The 23088-nt window shown below is 38.9% G+C and overlaps 1 protein-coding gene across 5 annotated transcripts in view; it reads left to right on the top strand.

The window, feature by feature from the left end:
- The window catches only part of CEP112 (centrosomal protein 112), a 139025-nt gene that overhangs the window by 37947 nt on the left and 77990 nt on the right, over positions 1 to 23088 (top strand). For all 5 annotated transcript variants that reach the window (XM_052688026.1, XM_052688023.1, XM_052688024.1 and 2 more), the window contains 2 exons: positions 11440 to 11575; positions 14589 to 14696. In XM_052688026.1, the coding sequence (XP_052543986.1) occupies positions 11440 to 11575; positions 14589 to 14696 (244 nt within the window). The remainder of the gene's footprint in view (positions 1 to 11439; positions 11576 to 14588; positions 14697 to 23088) is intronic.

Raw genomic sequence — 23088 nt, 5'->3', positions numbered from 1 at the left:
TCCAAAACAAATGACGAGTTTTGTGAAAACTACTCAGTTAAATGTGATGATGCTTCTTATCTAACCTCACAGAGGCATTGGGAAGTCGCAGGTATGAAGTTTGTATTCCTTTCTTTTTATCATCTTGTAGATATTTAGCATCAACAGAATATTTTAAATCACTACAGAAACTAAAGCCAACTAGCATTTAATCTTTAAATTCTTTGCACTTTCTTTTTAACTTTAGAGAAATTACATTGTTCATCAATTAAATTTGATCTTTTAATATTTTAACATGATTCATTTATAATGTTATTCGTAAGCCGTGGAAGCTTACAAATGGAAGATAATTAATGCTACTACATGTCAGCTTGCAGTTACTAATGTTAACTATGTTTAATACAGTAAGTATGAATCTTCAGTCCTGCTGAGAAATGATTTCCCCCCTGGGTGCTATTATTGCAGAGTAAACACAGTAGTGCTCTCCTCCAGGCAAGTATTTGTAAAGTAGGTTAGTGGCCTGTAGATTTTGAACTTTTTTAGTTAACAGCACTGTAATGAGGAGCTCAGCAGAGAGCTGAAGAGGTCCTAATTTATTTTATCTATTCCTTGATTGTAATTAAGCTTAGGTGTAATGTTTGGGTTAGAGTAAGGATACGAAAGAGCCCAGGTTACTGGTGATGTTTCAAGGCCCACATTGCTCAGAATGTAATGGCAGAGAGCAGTCCCAACCTTCTGCTTTGTGTGAATGATCCTTTTGCCTAAAACTGAGGATGGATCAGCCTTGTGGGAAGACATCTCCATTTCAGAGATCTCATGCTCTTTACCATCATCTATACTACTGTTGTGTTATAGCAGTGGTTTGGGGTTAATTTTAAAGTTAGTAATGGAATTAGTATTGTAAAGTATCAGTAAAAATGAGCTTTCATTCTTGTCTTTGGATGGAATCAGAAGTTGGAAGAACCATCAGAGCTGATTTGTGCCTCAAGAGATTAAAAATACTTTCCTGATAAGTATGTAGCCCTTGTGTAACCCTGGTCTTTTGACCAGTTCTTTAAGACTGCAACTGTGGAGCAAAAGCATTCTTAGTTCCTCCAAAAGGACATCCAGACACTTCTCTCCCATTGAGACTGGATTGCTAGAAGTAGTATTTTTGGCATAAGAAGCAATATTCCTGATGGTCTGATCAGCTTTTATTGCAAACGAAGGCAGCTACAGAACATAGGCCTTGGAAGTGTAAATGGCTTGCTGTGTGGTACAGATGATTCACTGCTTTGGCATCTGTGCATTTCTGATCACACAAGTGTCAGTACATGAGAATGTCAGGAACAGACTTGCTGCAGGCCTGATATGGAGAAATAAAGCTGACCTTCTGGAAGCCAAACCTTTAGTAGCAGCATGTGCCCTGTCCCTGGAAGTGCTGGAGGTCAGACTGGGCAAGGCTTTGGCCATCCTGATCAAGTGGAAGGTGACCCTGCCCATGGCAGGGACCTGGAACAAGATGGTCTTCAAAGTCCTTTCTCGGCCAAACCATTCTATGATTCTCTCTAAACAGTATGTCTGTATGCATTTGTATACAACATGTCTGTGTGCAAGAAATATAGTAAGCAGTAAGATTTTTGTCAGAGAAATGGCTGTTCCTGAAGATTTCTTTCAACTGCTGCAGAAATAAGCATATTTAGAAGTCTCTTGCTATTAGATGAAATCACAAGGTCAAATGCTTTATGTGAAAAGGCTTTGTTTTCCTGTATTTCTTTGACTACTTACTGATTAAGTAATTATGAGCTAAAGCAGACAGTAAAACTTTAGAAAACAACCTCATCTTTCTTGAGATGGGTGAAAATACAGTTCACTGTCTGCAGTAGAAATGATGCCTTGTGGAACTGCAGCTCTGAACCTAGTAGGTGCATCAGTGATTTCTCATGAGCTACTTTGATCTGTATGCACTTTGATTCTGAAATGGCCACAGGATTCTATCTTGAGCAGCTACGCAGCTGCAAACACAAAGAAAGGGAAGTGGTAGGCATTTTATTATTCTTATTAGTTTCATTCTTTCCCATGGTATGACAGCAGAGTTCTATTGCAGTTTCAACACTACCCATACCAAAATGAATAATGAAAGCAAAGGAAAAAAAAGTATAATTCACTTTAAATAAATGATGCCAGAGGTTTTATACTGAATAGATGTCTATAAAGTTTATGACAAATGTTTTGCAGAGGAATTGTTTTAATGCTCATGATTACTGGTGGGGACTTGTAAGTATAAATTTCATATTTTGTTTACTAATGTACATCAGAGGCATTGCCTGATAGCAAAAATGGCTGTAAGAAGTGCTCCAATTTTTTTTGTAAGGAAAGTATTTAAACTGCATTTATTTAATAACAAGATATTATGTAGAAAGCATCTGTGCAATTATTTAGGGGAAAAGGTTTTCTCTCGATTCCCTTTTGTTTGGTCACATACCTTTATGGCTTCATGGATGTATAAAGCTTCTCCAGATCAAGATGGAGCTTTAGAATAAATTATAAATGTATCTGAGAGATGAGGTCGTTATCCTTCTTCCTAACTCTCTGTGCCTGTCACCTGCACGGAGGTGCAGACCTTCCTGCTGCTGGTTTCTTGGAATAATGCTTGCGATGATTCTCACATACTAAAAATAATCACAGGATCTGATTTAATGCTTCTGAGTTTGCATCTCTTGTATGGGAATTAATATTTTCACTACGCTGCAGAAATGCAGCTTTCTCAAGATCTGTTCTGAAGTACAATTGAAGGAAATGAGCTTTATAAAGTGATCTTATGACACATTAGATGGAAGGTCACATCGGCAGTTGCAGGTGTTGCAACCAAACATTGAAGTGACAAGCAATACGTTGACACTACATACAGCTAAATGCTTCATACCATTCTTCCTCTTAATCTTTACCATTTTTTTTTTTAAACCTGCCTATGGAGTCAAATCTCAGAGCCTTGTGAGTGGTGAAGATACAGAGCAAATGTTTAGCAGCTGGTTTATTGAAAGTCACTCAATAAAATTGTTTGTTTACATAAGCACTGGAGAAAAGAGGTGTTGCCAGTTTCTTCTCTGCTCCTTTTCATCTGAGCGTGCTTAAGACTGTTCTGAGGAAAAGAGATAAGATCTCCTGAAACCAGCAGAGCTGCTCTTATCTATTAGCAGATTTGTATTTTTAGAATGGTTGTTAAATTATGTGAGTGCAGTTTTAAGATATTTTCTGATTTGTTTATGATGGCAGAGCAAAATGTTTCCAAGCCTTTTCAACCAAAGGCATGGTATGAGGATGGATTGTGGCAGTAGAAATGTAGTGAAGTACAGAAAGTAAAGCAATTCACAAGTACATATGGGGATAAGAGTATATGTACACATATACACAGATCTTACGGTTATGCTGCATCTCTCCTACTTTTTCCTACAGCTGTGGCTTTGCAATAACTTGTTTTTCATAGCATAGCTTTCTTTTATATGTGAAGAGAAAGTCCAGATGTTGTTTGGTCTAAATGACTCTCTTTGTTCATAATTGTAACACAATGGAAGTGCAGCAATGACAGCAGAGCAGCAAGGTCCCAGGCTGCAGCAAGTGAGGATTTGCTCAAATGCAACAGCCATGGGCATGGAAATAAGGGGAAGAAGCTGCTTACCTTTGGAAGGCCTCAGGTATGCAGAAATCTCCAAAGAGATCCTCTTGCCTCCACTGCCAACCCTTAAATAAGGTCTGGGAAGGGCTGGCTCCATCCCTTCTGCTCGCCCAGCCTCAGTGCGTGCACCTGAGCTCCCTGGGTTGGCCCTGCCTTCCTATCAGATGGTCCATCGCTGCTTCAGGCCTGACTCAGCATTCCCACTGCAATTATATGCAAAAACACCAAATTTTAGCACCGGAAGTTTTATGCAAGAATCTTTTAGCAATCTCTTGCAAAACTCCCTTAGTCTTTATATCACTTTTATCTAAGTTGTTATAACAGGGATAACATAAGAAACATGAAGGTACATAAATCTGAGATAAAGTGATGGTGTACATAATGCATGTTAGCTAACAAAAACCACAACAGATAATGGCAAGAATAAATAAATAACCTGAAGATACGTGGCAGGAGGAGAAGGAATAAGTAGCAGTGAATCTAATTGCTTTTAGTTTTGCAGGCTGCAGTTGCATAATTGTGTATTTACTATTATGGTGCAGGGCAGTGTTTAAAAAAAAAAAATTGGAATTTGAAATATTATTTTAATTCAGTTGTGATTTATGATGGATCTTGAGATTTAATCTCACACCTTTGAGCATTTTATCTTAAACAAGTCCTTCTTTAAAATGCAATTATAGGGAGTATATTGCTTGGATTTCCTGTAGAGGAGGATGTGACAAATAGTACTGCATACAATAAAATACAACTGCATGAGAATCATCCATATGATGATAAATAAATGCAGTGATAACTTTAACCATAAGGACTGTTTTCTTTTTTGCTGCTCTATGTTGAATGCAGATTCTCAGTAACTGCTTGTTCTTAATATTTTTAGGATAATTGCCTAAGTGTAGTTATTTTCCTGCAGTTAATTCAATTTTTCCTTGAAAACAAAGTGTTTGTGTATGGAGAAATTCTTGTAGGAATGGAAAAGCTATTACTATTTAAAGCAGGAAATAATTAAAGAAATACGAGAAGCCATTGTCTTTAATTCCAAATGTTGCAATAAAGAGCATTATTAAGAGTTTATGCTCATGTTCATTGTGTTCATCATTCGCTTTTATTAAAAATATTTCATGTTGTCTGGTTACAACAGTCGCAATATGGTGAGAAAGGCAGAGCTTGTGATTTAGGAGCAGCATAATGCTAAGTGGCTGAACAGTTTAGAGACTGTTTTTAAGACAGGGTTGTGGTCTTGGGTTGTTTTTGTGTGTATGTGTGTGTTTTATTTTTTCCCCTCTAAGAATCAGTGGAAAAACAGCCAGCTGTTCTCCACTTGGTGCTCTGTTTGAGCATCTGAAACCTTTTAGAGCCAGTCAAAGTTTCCAGCATATTGTAAACATTCCTTTAGCTCCAGTGAACATGCTGACATAACCCTCACTCTAGGGGGCACAATGTAAAGTATGAACAGAGGACAAAAAAATGTGGTAGCTTTATTTAATAGTCTCACTTAAAAGAAAACCTAAAGTGTTCTATTAACTATTTACAGCCTTTCATTTTCTTTCACCAGTTTCTCTGGAGACCCACTGGCGATAATGAAATATGTATTTAAAAAAGCCTCCAGTTAGACCAAAAAAAGTGGCTTGATTTGTAGCTTTTGCCTATACTCAGCATATACTCATGTCCCTTAAGATGATTATAGATCTGTTACATCCTTTTAATGATATTGACTAAGGAAGTGCTTTGCTATAACATATAGCTGTATGAAGGGAGAAGTATTGCCTTATTAGATGAACTATCATGCATAGTTTCTGCTGAAACTGATATTGTAATAATTAATATAGTTAAGGGCTATAGTTTGATCTCAGTAAGTGAATATATAAATGCTTAAGACAAAGGTCAGAATCATCCTCTTCTTATTCCAAAAAGCTTCCCTTTGATATTAGCAGATCTTTTATATTCAGTGCAGTGTACTTCAAGGCTACAGTGCCCAAAACACTGTTGAAATGAAGAGTCTTCAGTTGGCCAAAGGGAGTCTGGTTCAAAGAATGTCTTCATTACTTTTTTACTTGTTGCCAGGCAAACTTCAATGACATTTGGTACTCTTGAGTCTACTTTTACTTTTTTTGCTTACTTTGTGCAGCTTTCCTTCAATTACATCAACAGCAGAGCCAACCGTCACTAAGAAGTGAAAGTTAGCATTTCTAACATGCTGCTATTGAAAAAATAACACGTAAAACCACGTCCACCACACTGGTGGGCATGAAGAAGTAACTGATGAGCTGTGTAAGTGCTCATCACTCCTTGGCATTGAGTTACTATGTTGTTGTAATATCCATGTTGTAATAGACATCCTAAAACATAACGGCTCTAAAAATAATTGCCTTCATATACAAAATGACTGAATGAACGCTGGATGCTTGCATCTCCTCACTTCTGATAGGCTTAGGTTTTTTTTGAGTTGTTCTCATGCAGAAATGGTATTTGGTGGTGTAGTCATGATTGTTTAAGGGGAGAAGAGCAACAAGATTAGTGGGAATTTTTTTTGTTAACAGGGGCTTTTTGACCCAACTTGTAGGCGTCCTTGAAATAATATATTTGGCATTCTTTAAACTGAAGTAATTAGCTAGATATTTCACTTAAAATTCTGTCATGGAAAAAATTGGAGGCAGTCTTAATACTGTTATTTAATCCTCATCGTCTTTGACTTCCAGCCACTGTTGGCACTGTCACTTGTACCATCTTGCTGTTCTTTGATTCTTCTTGCCTGGCTCTCCTCCTCTTTTAGATGTTCTCTCCCATGGGTTGTCCTTGAGATGGTTTATTTTATTCCACTCCAACCTTCTGTGGTACAGCACTGTTCTCTGATCCCCATCTTTTCTTTTTCTGTACCTCTTCTTTGGGTAATCTCACAAATCTATTTATCTGAGCTGCTGAGTTACTGGTCCACCTTTTAATTACAGACTTGTCTCCTTTTATCTGAGCAGTGATCTACACCCACTTCTCCTGTTCTCCCCTCCATGTTGCACTGGCTGAGGTTTGCCTGATGTCTCAGCACATGAAAGCCACGCAATTAATCTATATCCTAATCCTCCGTTTTGGATAACCGAGCCTCTGTGGCCCTTTCATATGTGATGCATCTAAATCTCGTGGATGATTTCTGCAGTGCTTAGCTAAGTTACACCACTTTCCTTTCCAGCCACGTTCACAACAAAGCTTACCCAAGCTTTTCACCCACATCTCATTCATCACTGTGCAGTTGCTGTTTTTATTCTGTTTGCGTAGCACCTAGCACAGCACTACCCTGTCATTATCATAATGAGAAATAGTTATAATAATTATTACTGTGTTTGAGCAATATCTGGTAAGCTCGTGAGCTGCTCATTTAGAATGTAATGCATTATTCCTCCTATTTCACTGACGTGTGATATTACACATGTGGAGTATTTACTCTAAATGCATTAATGACTCTAAGTAGTGGTTTATTTTGTTAATGTTATCTTGCGATTTATTTAAAACATGAGTATATGGTTTAAAATGATTGATATTTACAACACAATTATTACAGCTTACTTGAAGGAATGCAGACCAGCTTTTTGATGTTAACATCTCAAATTATGCAAAATGTAAACAATTTATAAGTGGATTCATACTTCTTCTCATCAGGACAAGCTCATCTTGTGCTTAAAATCAGAGAGTGAAAGATAAAATTGTTCTCTACCTTATATTTTTTTTCTTTGAAATGATGAAACAAGTTAGAATGCTTTCTAACAACTTGGAAATATTAAAGTGCCCAGGGACAGGATAGGGATGATGTTTTGAAGGCAATAAATATTTCAGCTTCACATTTCAGTCTTTCTTCTTCATTCCTTTGATCTGGCTTTGGTTTAGTTATCATTCCGCCTGAATGACTTCACACTGTCTTTCTTCCTCTCCACACCAGAAAGAAGTGTTCTGCACACATCCCAGATGTTTGGGTGCTCTTGCTGTAAGAGCATTGTTGTTCCTCATTGTTTGCTGGTAATAACTGTCTCTGTTGTAAGATGCACAGACTGCAGCTAAGATGGATGTGCGCAGGGCCAATATATAATTTACACAGGAAGCTGGTAGTAAACTATCACTGTTACAAATAGTAGAGCATGAGCAATAAAATGGTATATTTCAGAGCATTTTTCTGTAGCAGCAAACTAAAACAGGAGCCTTTTCTTTCTACGCACGTGGTGCATTAGGCCTTAATACATCATGTATGTGGTTAAAATAGTCTTCGTGCCTAGCCAGGTGAGTTGTGTGGTGTATTTAATGGTCGTCACGAGTGACTGAGTAGCAGTGCCATGAATCTTGCATTTGGCTATATACTGGTAAAGTGCTGCCACCCTGGAGCAGGGTGAGATGCTCCAAGGTCAGACAGTGGGATGGTGGGATGCCTTCTGTAAGGTTTGAGTGTGGGAGTGTCCGTACCCAGCACAGGTACTCGTGTGTTTGTACATAAAAGATACCAATGTAGATTTCCTGTATCTATGATAAAAGTTGATTTTTGCTGCTTAGGATTCTGTGTTTTAGGTTGTCTGATGAGATGCCATCCCTCTAAACTTCTAGAATGTTGAGATTTTCTTCACAACTTGTTACTTTTTCCTATTACTGAGAAGCCCTCTAAGCTCTGCCCAGGGTGCTTGCGTGCAGATTTGCCAATGGGATATGAAACTTGGTCCACGTGTGGCTCCAGGGTACTTCTTTTGTGCTTAATGCAATCTAAGACTTTAAAATCTGTTGAAGACTGAGAGAGATGCTGCTCCCACTCCTTGTTTGTTGGTGGTCAGCTTTCCCTTTTGTATAGGGCCTGGTGAGAACCTTTTGGCTGGAGGACCCTGCGAATAATACTGCTGGTTCATGCTACGTTTGCTGGAACATCTTGAATTTATTTAACCTCTCATGTAAATCACTGCCTTGCCCTGTGTTTCATTAGCTTGCAGCGCTGCAGTGTCTTACTGTGTTCAGTTGTTACCTCTTGGAAGGCACTTTACGAAGCAAGGAAAATATTTCTGATTAAGCATGAAGAGGTATTCAAGATGTTTATATTTGCCATTTATCAGTCAGCTTCAGAGTGCTGCTTTCTAAAACTGCAATTCTGGACTTCATAGTCCACTTTCACTGAGATGGTCTGTGCTGTATAAAATTGCTAATTCTGTTGCCATATCTTTTATACGCTGAAACAAGAGGAATTTGATGCTCTTAAAACTGGGGACAAAGAGTAAATTCACACTATTTTCATATTCAAGCCAGCTCAGCTTTAGGGGATTTAAGTGATGTAATTGTATTGTATTCAGCCCCACAACTAAACCAACTGAAAAAAAGTCTTCAAAGTGAATATTGTAGTGCTTCATGCTAGGCACATTGCTCAGTGGCTTGGGGAAAAAAAAAAGTGCAGCTTTTCTTATATTTGTGAACTGCAGTCCATTGTTGTGCATGTTTTCTCAGCTTCTGTACAAATCTTACAGAGTGTAGAGCTTGCTCCCCCATCCTAAAGAAAATAACACAAAGAATTGTTCCTAGTTACAATGAGGTGTTACATCTATTCGTGGCGTTAAGTCCTTAAATGAAAGGAAGGTGCATAAATCCAATCCTGAAAAGTTGATCTTGTAATATTTCAAAATAAAAATAGACTCCTTGGGAAGGAGATGCGTACATCTGGAGGCTCGCTAGCAGCACAAGGACTGGCATCTTCTCCTTTTATGTTTAAATCTGTTGCATTTCCATCTGCCTGGGCTGAAAATGTTCTTCCAGTCCCTCTTGACAGTTAATCAGTGTTGGAATAAGCTTTGGTTTTGTTTTCTGTGTGGAGATGGAAGTATTAGATGTATTTTGTGGGGAGGAAGAAGTGTTATGCTGTGCTCATAAACAAATGAAGGATTGCTGGGAGATGGTGATGCATTCCCCTCTGTTTCCTCTGGGGCAATGCTCAGCTGCTGCCCATCTCTGCTCTTGCAGGATGCTGAGCCACATGAATCTCAGAAGGTCCTTCGTTCTCTTCATTTTCAGTCTCATGAATTGCTGTAGATTTTGCTATGGGAGAAGGTAATGATGTGCTCACTGTACCTCAGTCTCCAGCAGCTAAAACCTTTGGAAGTTCTGTGCTCAGCAGCACAGTTCTAGTATGTGCATTTCAGGGGAGCCATGAAGCCAAGGGCTCTGCAGGTAGCATCAGTGCATCAGCTCGCATGGACCTTGCTTACCTTCTGAGATCTGTCTGAAGGTTTTTGTGATTGCACTTATGATTGTGATAAGTTACGTTTGTGCCATTTGAATTTAGGCAGAAAAAAACACGCACATCCTTAGCAATAATCACCAAAATGAGAATGTGATGTGGGAGTTTTTGTCTTGGCCCAGTTTCTGTCAGGTAAAAAAGGTATTTTCTTTTTCTTAACGTAAGTATCAGTCTCTTTATAGACAACAGAATAAATTAGGCATAAGGAGGGTACCAAAACCAAATAATTTTCTTCAAATATGCTTAATGGAGAAAAATATAGCAAACAGTAAGGTGCTCACATAGGGCTTGTGGCATTTCTTTGATAGCCTTGCTAATAGAATTACCCTGGCTCTCCTGCAATTGGGCACTGTGCAAAGATGTAGGATTACCTCCTTTGTCCCATTGTTAAAGGCTGGTATGAAAACCACGGAAGAGGATGTGAATGCTGTAAGTTTGGGATTGGCAGCTTCCTGACCTCTGTAAAAAGCTCAGTGCTATAACAGCCAGTGCCGTGCTGGCGAGGTGACAGGCTGGATGAATTAGCTGGTCTTTTCCATCTCTTGTGTGTCAGATTCTTTGTTTTATATGGAAATAATTTCTGTCAAAGTGGGAAATTTATCATGAGGTGCTTCCTCCACCTGCAAAATGAAAATGTCAGCCACAGATCTATTTGAATGTGTCTTCTGTTATAAACCACTGGTGGAGCCAGCTCTGTCCATTGATAGCACCATTGTGTTTGCATGTTTTGACACAGTCAGGCAGCTCCACTGCCCTGTGATAACAGAGTTATCCATGCTTCCTGACTGAATCAGAATTTTCTTCTGTGATGTGTCAGTATGGTGGCTGTGTCCATTTTTAAGGTGTATATATCTGTGTGCACATATGTCCATAAAATGTTGAATATTTTGCCATTGATGAGCGGTGATGCCTCAAGCCCAAACTAATTTCTGTCTGTGTTTTAATGCTGATATGCCAAATAGTATAGGCTGTTAATACGAGCTCTCTTTGCTTAAAGATTTAACGTGTCATTACTTTAAAGGCTGGATGGATATTACAGCTTTATGGGTTTCTAATATATTAAGAAGGTACGTCGGGCGTTGTGCTGCTTTGCATTTTGATACATGTCAAGCAGTGAGTAATCCTGAATCTTGTCTGAGCAAAGATGGCTCTGGGATAATTGTTTTTTGTTTCTAATGGAGCAGTGCAATCATGCCATAAAGCAGTTCATTTAAATACCATCAAGACAATGCACTTCTTAAGGTGAGATTTAAAGGAAGGAGGTTATAGCCCAGGTAGTGAGCCATCCCCGTCCGTGTGGACTTTGAAGGTGGAGCTATTGTCAGAGGCTATGAATGCTATGTTTAGGCTGGTGGAATTTGACAAGAGAAAGTGAAAATAACTGCAGACTTCTATTCCCTTCTTCAAAGTATTGCTAAGGGAAGTTTGGCAGAAGCTGGGACAGGAAATTGAAATCTGAATACTATTTTAAACTGCTAGGGTTAAAGGCCTTTCTTTTACACTAGCACACTTGTTCTTTTATTTGATACTTGAACTCTGAAAATTTTCTGTGACTTTCTAGGGAGAAGGAGGAGCAGCTGACTCGGGTGACAGAGGTACAGAGGCTGCAGGCCCAGCAGGCAGATGCTGCCCTGGAGGAGTTTAAGCGGCAGGTGGAGCTGAACTCAGAAAAAGTCTATGCTGAAATGAAACAGCAGGTGAGAAGGTCACAATGCCAGCCTTTCTGAAACTCTGTCTCAGTAGGATAGCGTATTCTGATCTTATAATGCCAGAAACATGCTTCACTTGATAGTGCTACATCAAAATCTCTCACAATGTAGTGTCTTTGCTAGCAAGTCAAAAAGGGATGTTAGCGGTTGTTTCATCTTTCTAACAAAGCCAGAATTGTCATTGTTATAAAGGTATCTGCAGTTATGATACTGATTAGGGATTCTTCAAGAGTGACTCTATAAAGTGTTAGTTTATACACCCCTACAGAACAATGTTCGTAATTTTTCCACTTAATTGTGTGTCTCTTCCCACGCTTTTCGGAGCGATTCTGCCTTCTGTTAATGAGGTGCTGTAATCAGTTTGAGCCTAAACAGGGGCAGAGCCATTGTGTCTGCTGTCATTCATGGGCAGGTAACAGTGAAACCCATTTTTCTGTCCCTGAAATTTAGTAGCAAGAGTTTATGTATAGACATTTTAGTGCATTAAATTCCTTATAGTTCAGTAGTTCAGCCAGTGTCTCTTGTGTTTTAAAGATGCAGCGTGATGAATGAAATAAGGAATAAGTGATCAAAAAGGAGAGAACAGAGTATTTTCCTAACTAGTTCATGTGATTGAAATCCCTGTATGCATCTCAAGCTTGTGATTCTACCTGTCCATATGCTCAATTTTCCAGCTTCACTTACCATAGCCAAACCTTGTTGTTGACACTGCTATGTGGTGGTGTACTGGTTTTCTGAGGATGGCAATGTTATGGGACAGTAAAGTTGGGTGAAGTTGTTGTCAAAAAAGAAACAAAATAAGCCTCTCTCACAAAGCTACACTCCCATCCCTTACTGAAGAGCTGCCCAAAATGTATATGTAAAGATTTGGTATATAAATCTCTATCTCTGAGGATATTGTTTGCTACTACCAAGCATCAGTGCAGCTCTCTGAAATAGTGTTTGTTTTAATATTCCTATGAATGAGAAGAGCTGTCTTATAGGGAAGAGTTGTTTTACTGGTACAGAAATGAAAAAGGGGTTAAATAACAGGTTCAGTAAATTTGGATAACTTAGAAAATCAATTGTCATTTAAAAAGTGCAGTAAATTTTTTTCTGAGAAAGTGTTCTGGGACGCTTTGAAAATAAGATTTACTGTACTCCAGCAATCTGCTGTAGAGTTATTTTGCCCCTCATAGAAACAGTGAGCTATACTTCACAACGGAGCAGTGGTGTTTTACAGGAACCAAGGTTCAAAGATGAAAGAAGCAGTGCTGGGATGTCTTTGTAGCTTTGTCCTTCCTGTTCTTCTGCACATGCCTGCTCTTTGGAATCACCTATTAGATTATAACATAGTGGGAAATTCTCTGTTGTTTTTTTGTGGTTAGGTGGAACGTATTACTTACAAATCAAAATCTGTAGTAGCTATAGCAACACTGCTTTTAACTGCTCTAGGAATGCTGGGCTTCTAAAATCTTTTTTGTGTGTGACGTGGTGAAGTTACTTATGGAGAATGGGCTGTGGCATTTTTGCTTCTTGTAATCAATATTTGATTCATTCATTTGGCTCAGTGATTTTTTTGCCATCTGCTTCCTATTTTGTTGAGTTTCTGATTACTAAGAGCCACCTGATGCCCCTCGATGGGTGAGTAGTACATTTTTAACTGCCAGATCTGCAGTCTTTCTGATAGTAGCTAAGAAAAAGTGTTTCTTGGGCTTGGCAAATGATGATCAGGAGCTTCCCTTGCACTTGTAGGAAATGTGAACCTTTGCTATTGATTGAGGATCATTAAGCCCTGTAGCATTAGAGGATCTCTGCATATGTTTTTACTATCTCATGTTTTAGAATGTTTTCATTCTCTTGAAAAGTACTCCTTTAGTAAAAGATCAAGACCTTTTATTTTTCTATGTTTATTGATCTTAGTGAAGTCTGGCTATGGAGGTGCAACTCAAATTTGCAGGTAAAAAAAATCTTCATAAAATATTCACAGAGGCCCCTTTTCCTAATAGCAGATTGTAGTGAGATTCAAGGATTACTGAAAAATGGTCCATTTTGTTCTGTTTTTTTTCCTACATTGCCCAAATAATTCCTCATCCTACACCTTCCTCTCTTGCTGCAGAATTTTCCAGTAAAACTCTTCTCTCTCTCTGACCGCTGTCTTTTCTCCTCTTTATTTGGCTTAGAAGTGATGTCCAGACCAACTGGCAAAGACATCTATTGAAGACACAGTGCTCCCTCAGGCCAAACAGAATTTTGGCTTGTGGTTCAGGAATTCAGGCGTTGCTTCTTTGTGCAGCAGATGGACGTGTGGCAGCAGTGTCCTCCTGACAGCTCTACTCCTTTTCCTTTCTGTCGCATGTAGGGAGGCGGTTTATTTGCTGCTTATGTTGGGACCTGGATCTGAAATAGCTGATGAGTATTCACTGCAGCATAGCACTGTATACATATTCCCCTGGAAACATGCCTGATGCACAGCTAACAGTTGTGCTTTTGATACAAAAGCCTTTGTTAATTGGGTTATAAAATTGCTTCCTTGATGCCGTGTGCTGGAATGCTTGGGACTCATTATTCATAGGCGATGACTATCTTCAGGGAACTTTACTTGCAGCCAAATAATTCTCTTTTAAGTTATTTTACTGATTTAATGTAAACTTTAAATGTGTAGTTGGTGCGCTGACTCACGCGTTGCTTCTCTGGAACTTCCACAGGCAATGTATTTTTAAATGAAATATATTTGAGTCTTACGTTTGTCCAGAAAAATATTCAGTTAATTTTAATGGGATGTTTACTACTGTCAAGTGAGAAACAGCCTACACTTTGTGATCGGAGAATGACATCATAAGTGCCTTTAAGTTACTAATAATGCTGTATTCACTGAATATTCATCTTTACTCCATACAAATAACACTATTGTTATTCTCAGCAGGTTCTGTTCAGGTCTTTGATGGTTTGCAAACAACTGTGAAAACGCTGGAATGCTATGCCTTTAAAAATAAATAAATACTTTTTATTTACCATGTAGATGGAAAAGGTTGAAGCAGATCTAAGCAGATCAAAAGTGCTCCGGGAAAAGCAATCCAAAGAATTCTCCTGGCAACTGGAAGAGCTCAAGCAGAGATACGAGCAGCAGGTCAGTCAGCTTGCTCCTTCGGGCACAGGGGAGCAGGGGCAGGTGGAGCTCTTCTCCTGTGGCTAAATCCTGCTCTCACTCTGTGTTGCTATTCCTCCTATAACAACAGAGTTTCTAGGTACACAGAGGGGAGGAGGATGGAGGAGAGGCATTCCAAATGAAAAATATTTTTGTTTCCCATTTGCAATCTTTTGTACATCTGCCTCTTGCAAATTGTTTCCGAAGCTTACAGGTGGCAACACCTATTTTCATAATGGCCAGGTGAAAATATTTCAGGTGTTATCTGCTTTTCTTCTTGCTAAGGAACAGTGTTTTGATCTTTTTATCATTTTTAACATGGTGAGTGTTCATATAAATGTTTCTTTTGGCCCACTGCTAGGGATTTTCTGTATTGCAATGTAATTTCAGGGTCGGGAACCTGTCAGGAAATATCTGGGTGGAAACAAGAAAATGCAGTGCAGCAGTGTTGTGAAGTGCAAAGGGAAAAGATAAATAGAGGCAGATCAATTATTGCATGTCATAGGCTTGAGAGCCGTGGAGCTAGCACAGATGTGTAAGGTGGTGTCTGGTAACATCTGTTAAGATTGAAATCCTTTTCTTCATTACTTTAGGACAACTGTACAGTGGTACAGCAGTGATGCAATTAGCCCAAAAGCTTAAAGCTATCTCTTATCAGTGTTTTTATGTGGATAGAGGTTTACATTTCCAGCAGGGAAATGCAGTTTCATTTCCTGACAAAGTTTATTTTCCATGCTGGTATGGGAGTGGTGCAGGATTGCTGTATTCCATTCAGAAGGCACTTCTTTGAGTAACTGAGGAATTGGGATCATTCTGAGCATGCTGAGACCGATCATAGCCAGCGTTTGGGAGAACCTGGAGTGTGTGTTGTGCATAGCTCTCCAGTTAAGCTTGAATTGAAGAGTTTGTTAATTCAGGTCAAGGTATTTTCCTTAGCACTCATAATTGTCAACAGTACTATTTGTGATGTCACCTGAAGGAGAAAGCAAAGTTGTCCTGTGTAGCAATGAGATGCATCTGCTTGTTTTGTGTGTGGATGGTAACATTCATGGCTCTTCTATTGCATGAATCAGGAGCAGTCCAACCTGCAGCTTTGTTGGGACTTTTGCTCATGGATTTCTGTAGATGATGAGCCCATTTGTCAGAAGAGCAGGGAGAATTTCATTTCTCTTGTAATTCAGTAGAACTTCTCGAGGGCTAGAAATCAGAAACATGCTCCTTATTAAGGAATCACTCTATTTGTTTATTTTTTTTATTTGTGTGAAAGACTGCAATAAATACTTGCATTGAAGGTGAAGTTCGATGTCAATTAAAGGACACATTGAAGGAAGGATGATGGGAAGCATTGGTTGGGTGGTGTCCACCTGAAAGTGAATATTTTTGTGGCATATTATGTTCCCGTCACTGGCAGCATGATGGTTTCTTTTTCTCTACAATTCTCAAAATTGGTGGTATGTTTTTAAAGCCACAAGTAAGTATTTATTCAAAGATTGTGTTCCCACATCTAGGAATGTGATCTGTAATTCTGAACGCTAAGCTGCAGTTCATAAGATGCTGCAACATTTCTTCTTTCTATCAACAAACGGTCGTTTATTTTTCACTATGTATGAGAAGAGATAATGAGCCATAGATAGAATTTTCTGCCAAATACTCGCTCTTTTGTGCACTTAGGGAAAGTGACAGTGCTTAATTTCACGGTTTGGTTTTTATTTATTTTCTTGTACCTTTGTGCCTCAAATTTGGAACTCCTAAATGCTGGATCAAAAAGAAAAAACAACCCAAAAAGCAAGCAGTGAATGTGGTGGTTTAAACTTTTTTGACGAATCATTTTACATTTGTATTCTGTAACAATGGTGGTATTGTGGTTGATATCAGTGAAAACATTTTCCTCCAAAAGGAGCTTTTTGCTGCTTCAATTTGATTTCACTTGAGATGTCCAGCAGCTCTTTGTTAGGGTGATATGTAGCCTTCATGAAATAACAGTGAAACACAGGGAAAGGGTTTCAACACTGAACAGCTAAACAAGAGCTTCAGAAGAATCTTCATAGGAATCCTGCATTTGCCCCATTATTTTTGCATTTCTGATCATGCTTCATTTAGAATGTTCTTTGAAAGCTTGCAGGCATGAAAAATGTGACCCTTTCTGCACACTGTAACAGGTTATCATTGTAAACTGCCCTCTTTTTGCATTGTCATTTCTGCAATATAAAACTCCTTCAGCACACCACAGAATGGTATGAGCTCAGTTCTTCCACTCTTAAATTTCCTTTCAGTAGTTCCAGTAGCTCTCAATGCTTCAGAAATTCTAAGATTGTAAAAAGATTGTAAAGCAGACATTTCCTTGCCTTGTTTTACTACATGCTTCTTCAGTTGTTACTTGCAGAGTAATAGGCTGATTCAGACTATTTAAATTGGGCAGTAAATAAAAATTGGTGGCACATTTCAGCATGGCTCCAGCAGACTTCCAGTCCTGAAATAAGCACCCAGCTACAAATAGGATACTTCAGCTCTCTGAGAAATAAGTAATTGCTTTAGATGTTCTGCCTCAAGTGTCTAAATGATATTATAGAACAGAATTTATACAGACAGAGAAGGAAAATTAAGCTTCAGGTTTACTTGGGGCAGGTTGGCATGGAGTGGCAGAAGGAGCACTGGTAGCTTGCAGGACAATTCTGTTGTCCGTATATTAAGTGGAGTTGATAATGAAGAACCAAATGATGTGGTATTACCTCCTCCAACCTGAGAAACGTTTTGGAAGTGTAAGAACTTGAGAGCTGTGGTTTTCTCCATCTGCTTTGTATGAATACTTGCCTGTGCTTCAGTATAATCTTCAGAATTGATTTCAGAGAGATTACAGATGTGCATCTGAGCTGCTGGTAATGGGGCTGCAAGATGTCCCTGCCTGCAAATAAATATCAGCTTATTGTGTGTGTGTGAAACTTCTCATCTTTTGTTTGAAAAGTTAGGAAAAAGGTCCAACAAAATGATGGACGTTAACATTTTTTTCAACTTTTCCAGTTTCCTTTTGAATCTTTGCTTTTTTAGAAGAAGAAATGAGGGGATCTTGCAGCATTTTGTTTCAGCTGTCACATGTCGGTACTGCGTTCCAGCTTCATCTGATTCAGCGCCACTCTTTTGAAGTATCCACTGAGAACTCTCTTAGAGAGAAGCTGGTGGGTTTTTTCTTTAAATATACTTTAGCTCAACTTTGTTCTACTTGCAGCTGTTAGATTTGAAAGTATATTTTGAAGGGAAAAAAAATAACTCCAACAGTACCACAGTTCCTATCTGCTGGGAGCAGCTGCTTGCGGCACTTCAAAGCCAGTGGACACCACAGTGAAGGCCTCAGCCTTTCCTGCCTTTGAAATGGTTGCAGTATCTATAGTCAGGCTTTATGGCACCATCAGCACAGGAAAAAAGGTTGTTTGGTTTTTTGCAAACCCCCCACCCTTTTTTTCTTTTTTTCTTTTCTGCTTTCTAATGACATTCTCAGCTTAGCTCAAAATACCTGGGAAGAGTTTCTGCTGCGATCACTTTCTGTTAGTTTAAATGTCTGAAAATAAAGTCTGCAACCAAATCTGGCTGTAACAGATTTTAGGCAGGAAATGTTGCTGCAAAGTAATGCATATGGTTCTTCCCTGCGTGCAACGTGCTGCAGCTCTCAGAGCAAGGTGTGATTGCACAGCAGAGCACTTGTGATGGAGCACAGCTTTGAGCGAGGACACTTCCCAGTGCAGTGAAGCACATACTCACTTTTGTTTCAAGCAGAGCTTAATAAATTTTCATGAATTGAACCCTTTCAGTGGCTTTTGGAGATGCTATTTTAAATGCTATTTGTTTGCATTTTTCTTATTAAAAAAAAAAAAAAAATTGTATAATAGATCACTCCAATCGCAGTTACATCCATTTATTAGGTGTTGCTGAAGTGCTACAACTGAGGGATTGTGTAGAAGTTGACATATGAGCCTAGTGAGAGAGCTGAAGTCCGTGGTGTTTCTTATTCCTAGCAGAGAACATGGAATGAAAAAGCTGCTGAATTGCTGTAGGAGGATGGTGCTCCTTGCTGAGCTGTGGATGTTCTCTGAGAGTGGGCGCCAACCTGGTTTTCTAAATAAGCTTTTCTCTGGGCTTTTTTTTCTTTATGCTTATTTCATTTTAAAATAATAATTATTCATCCTTCTATGACAAAGTGGAAAGCTAGGAAAAGTATTACGTGGTAGCTGAAGAATCTCCTTGTATCTCAGGAAATCCTTTCTTGAGGCATTTATTGTTGAGTGCTGACTTCTGTAAAACTTGTGAAGGAATAATTAGAGCAGGCTTCTTGCTCTGTTTAGCCAAACAGTAGAGGCAGAGCACCTTCAGAGATGTTTTACTGGGTGTTTTACAAAATCTCTTTGAAATTATGGTAAAGATGAGAGAACTAGTTTAGGCTTTTAAGTCTAGAGCAAGACAGAGGTGTGGTTGAGCTTGGATGTAACTTTTATATAAAGGAGAGCTAAAGAAATGCAGAATCAGCTGGTTAACAGTGGAAAAAAGCATGACTGTAGTCTCACCTGCCAGCAGCAAGGGCGAGAATTAGAGGTAGAGATGAAGTTGTTCTTGTTAGAGCAGTGCGCTGGAGCAGAGGAAAATATTATGTGAAGAGGAAGAATATTCTTAATGTTTTTTTAATATAACTTCCCAGTGAAGGCAACGTAAAGAAAAGAGCACAGCTTCCTCAGAGGTAAAATACGACGTTTTGTCATCATGGTCATTGTTTTGTACACAGAGGCGTAGATTTAAAAACCAACGTCTTCCACAGCGCTAGCAGTGCCGTTTAATACCAAGGCTACAAGTGCAGGCTCATGCTCAGTTTCTTAAAAATATTCTAAAGCTTAATTGAGAATTGATGGTTTTGCATCTTCCCCTCCTGATCTTTAGCTGTTCAACTTTGTGCCAAAAGATTTTGCCAGTGTTTGGGTGATTAAAGCTGAGGTGGCATTTTGCTTTTGCTGAAATTGTAACAATACTTTCTCAAAATGCTGGAGGCCAGGAATTTTTCACCTGTATTTTTTTATTTTTTAATTTTTCTTTACTCAAGCGTATTTACATAATAAACACTAATTCCCATTTACTGGAGTTTAGCTGCTAAATGTTTCAAAGAGTCTTACTGAGAATTTCTATGTCTTTTCTGTGAAACAGAACCAGAAGAGTTTGTGTATGGAGGAGGTGTTAAGGCTGACCTCCTGAGAGAAAGGGAAAATGCAGCTTAAATGAGGAATAGAGTAAAGCATAGGTGGGATTTGGGAAGCCATCCTTTTAGGAAAATAACTACTGGCTGCAAATCTGAGGTCTGGGGCTGTTCAGGCTGAGAAATGCAGATTAGACTTATGGATGTGGGCTGCTGGAGGGTCGTCACGTCTTCAGAACGGCTCCCAGCATCACCAGTCATATCACAAGATATGATGACCATGTGTACACCTTGAACTCTGACTTCAGTCCCGTGCTTAAGTCTTTGGGAGCACGCAGTGTGACACATTAATAGAGATAACAAGCTTAATGTTCAGCTTGCTTTGTCCCTGTGCCTCTTCACAGCTGAGAGTTCCTGCCACTGCACTTATGTCCCAGCTTTTCTTTGGCTGGTTTCTTCCTTTTTTGTTTTTTTTTTCTAGCTTCCTTTTGACCAGCCTGTTATCCACTTGAATGAAGAAAACATTTGCAAAGACATGCTTTTGAAATATGTATTCCTCAAACAGTGAGTGCCTGAATATTTTTAGTATGCTGGTTTGGCTGAAAGGACACCATCTTTGTAGAAGGCTTTGTTCTTCTCCTCTTTGTCTATAGCCTAAGATAATTGAAATACAGCCTGTTCTTGCATGGAGGCCAAATGAGAATGCCAGTAGAGCCTCTAAATTTTTCATGTCATCAGCAACAAGCTGCATAAATTTAACAAATTAATCCAGGATGCGTAAGTGTATCCTTTCAACCATCCTAACACGCAGATGAATGCCATTTGCTTGGAATATCTGAGGAATAGTTTCTTCAGTCATCAGCATCAGCTTTTCACTTCATGCTGTAGCTAAAGCTCACAATCGGGAAAAGGATATGAACTTGACTTTCAAGTAAAAAGAGTGGGTGAAAATCTTATAGCTGTACTATTGCTGTTTACAGAGCCGTTTAATCAGATGGATGGGTATTTACACTGACTCCTTCAGGCATTTCACTTGTGTGTGATTCAGAGTTAAGAGCCTCAGCTCCCTGGATAGTCAACAGTCAGCTGTGGGAGGAGGGACATGAGGTCAGGATCATAAATTGATGCCTGCAGTAAATACAAGTCAGCCTGCGAGTGCTTGTGGAGTTGGCTGTCAGCATTTGAAGAAAGTCCTTGGATAAACAAAGACAATGTACAATAAATTCTGCAGCACAACCTGCTACAAGCAGGCAATTGCCATGACTCAAGGTGTATTACTTTGAAAGAAATGTTTCTATTTGCACACCTCATTGGCTTTCTTGAGGCAGACAAAGTGGGTACCTACTGATGTTTGTCAGTGTCACATGTGGTTTGTTCACAGGGATACTGTGAACAGGGATATTGTTCACTTCAGTGCCATCATGCTGTCAATTTAAGAATAAATTTTCTCATGGCGGGCTGATTGAGAAGATAAGAGGGTTGTGTGATGCTTTTGCTGCCTATGCTTAAAAAAAATATTACTTCAGGAAGGTCTTTGTAAATGAAAGTTTATTGATCAGGTCTTGCCACCTACTGAGACCACTCAGGCATACTGCTGTGGAAAGGGTTGATAAAACTGCAGTTTTGCTAACGACTCATTTACATCATTGAATTTCTCTCGGTTCTTAGTTTGCAAAGTAACAGGAAACACAGTTGCGACAATTAAATTATTGCAACTTGCAATGAAATAGAAAGTAAAGTATAATTGCCATGTGTGTGTGATGTACGTTGCTCAGAATGTGTTTGCTGCCTCACTGGTAACATACGGATCTGCACTGAGGTATTTTTCACTGCCCTCTGCTCATTGCAGTCCTTCTATCTTTGGCATATTTTGTTTTCAGAATTATAGTGAAATCTCAAAAAAAAAAAAAGTTTGCTTGTCAAATGCATTGAATTTATCTGCTGTGAAATAGTTCTAGTGTACTTCCTTGCTTTGCAGTAAAGATTCCTCTTTTCCACCCGAAGTTATGCTAAGCCAGAGCCCAGCATGATTAATACTCGATCCTCAAGTCTGTTATATCAGATTACTTTAGAAGCAGTGTATGTGCAGGGATGGGTAATCCCCATATCCTCAAGAAACACGCACATTTATGTGTAGGCTTAGGAGACAGAAAATGCTAGCTTTTACTACATTTGGTGTTTGGGGATAGATCGCATGTCGTGCGGTGCGCTGGTCAGAGGTTAGAGCTGGTTTTGAGCAGCATAATTATAATGAAGACACCTGTTTTACCAGTGGAGGAATGGGAAATAAAATCCCCAGTAAAATGTTTGAAAATGTTCTTAAATTTTTATAAGATAAAATTGCTGTTAAATGGGCATGTTGTGTGTGTGCTGAATGAATGAGCTTTAGTTCAGTTCTTTGGCATGACTTATATAATTTACTGGTGGCTTCTCAGGTCCTCAGAAATACAGTCATGCCAAAACAAGGCTAATAAAATCATCCTTCCATGCAAAACCATATTTTATGTAGGTGTTACTTATAATATTTCTGGAATTGTGGACATAAATTTACATGTATTTTCATACTTTGGTGTCAAATATTTATTGTAGCAGCTACATTTTTCAAAGAGGCTGTGAGCTAACTAATTTCCTTTCACTCCTTTGGGGACTGTAAAAAGACTTTCAAAGGCATACTTGTTCTTGAGAACAAGTTGAAATTGTTCTAAAATTGAAAAGCCTAAACTTGGTGGGTGATGTAGAAGCAAAAACTGTATAGTAGAAGCTCTTGTCTACATTAGGGACTTTAAAAACGCATTTGCTGACGTCGATTGTCTTACAAGTATGTGGTTTCTGAAAAAGTCTTCTGCAATTGTCAGACTATTTATTGTTGAGCTTTGTTCTTTGGGTGCACAAACTGACCTAGCCAAAACAGCAGCAGGGTTTTATGCTAGGACTTCATTGGTTTCTTCTGGAGTACCTCTGCAGTTAGGTGCACTTACACCTGCCTGGCATGGAGGCTATTGCACTGTGAATATCACATTACTTTTGGCTGAGATGTGCAGACCTCTGTCTTACAGACATATTCTAGATATGAGTAGACATCTCAATATCATCTGGAGTGCTAAGCATCTAGGTTTATGTGCGGAAAGACCTCAAAATGATGCAATTTTAAAAGGTGGTTTGTTAGGCATAAAGATGTGTGCTGCCTCAAAGAAGAGTCAGAAT

Source organism: Tympanuchus pallidicinctus, unplaced genomic scaffold (assembly GCF_026119805.1).
Source record: "Tympanuchus pallidicinctus isolate F22 unplaced genomic scaffold, pur_lepc_1.0 scaffold23, whole genome shotgun sequence".
Taxonomy (NCBI): domain Eukaryota; kingdom Metazoa; phylum Chordata; class Aves; order Galliformes; family Phasianidae; genus Tympanuchus; species Tympanuchus pallidicinctus.
This window is presented reverse-complemented; position numbering and strand designations above follow the sequence as displayed.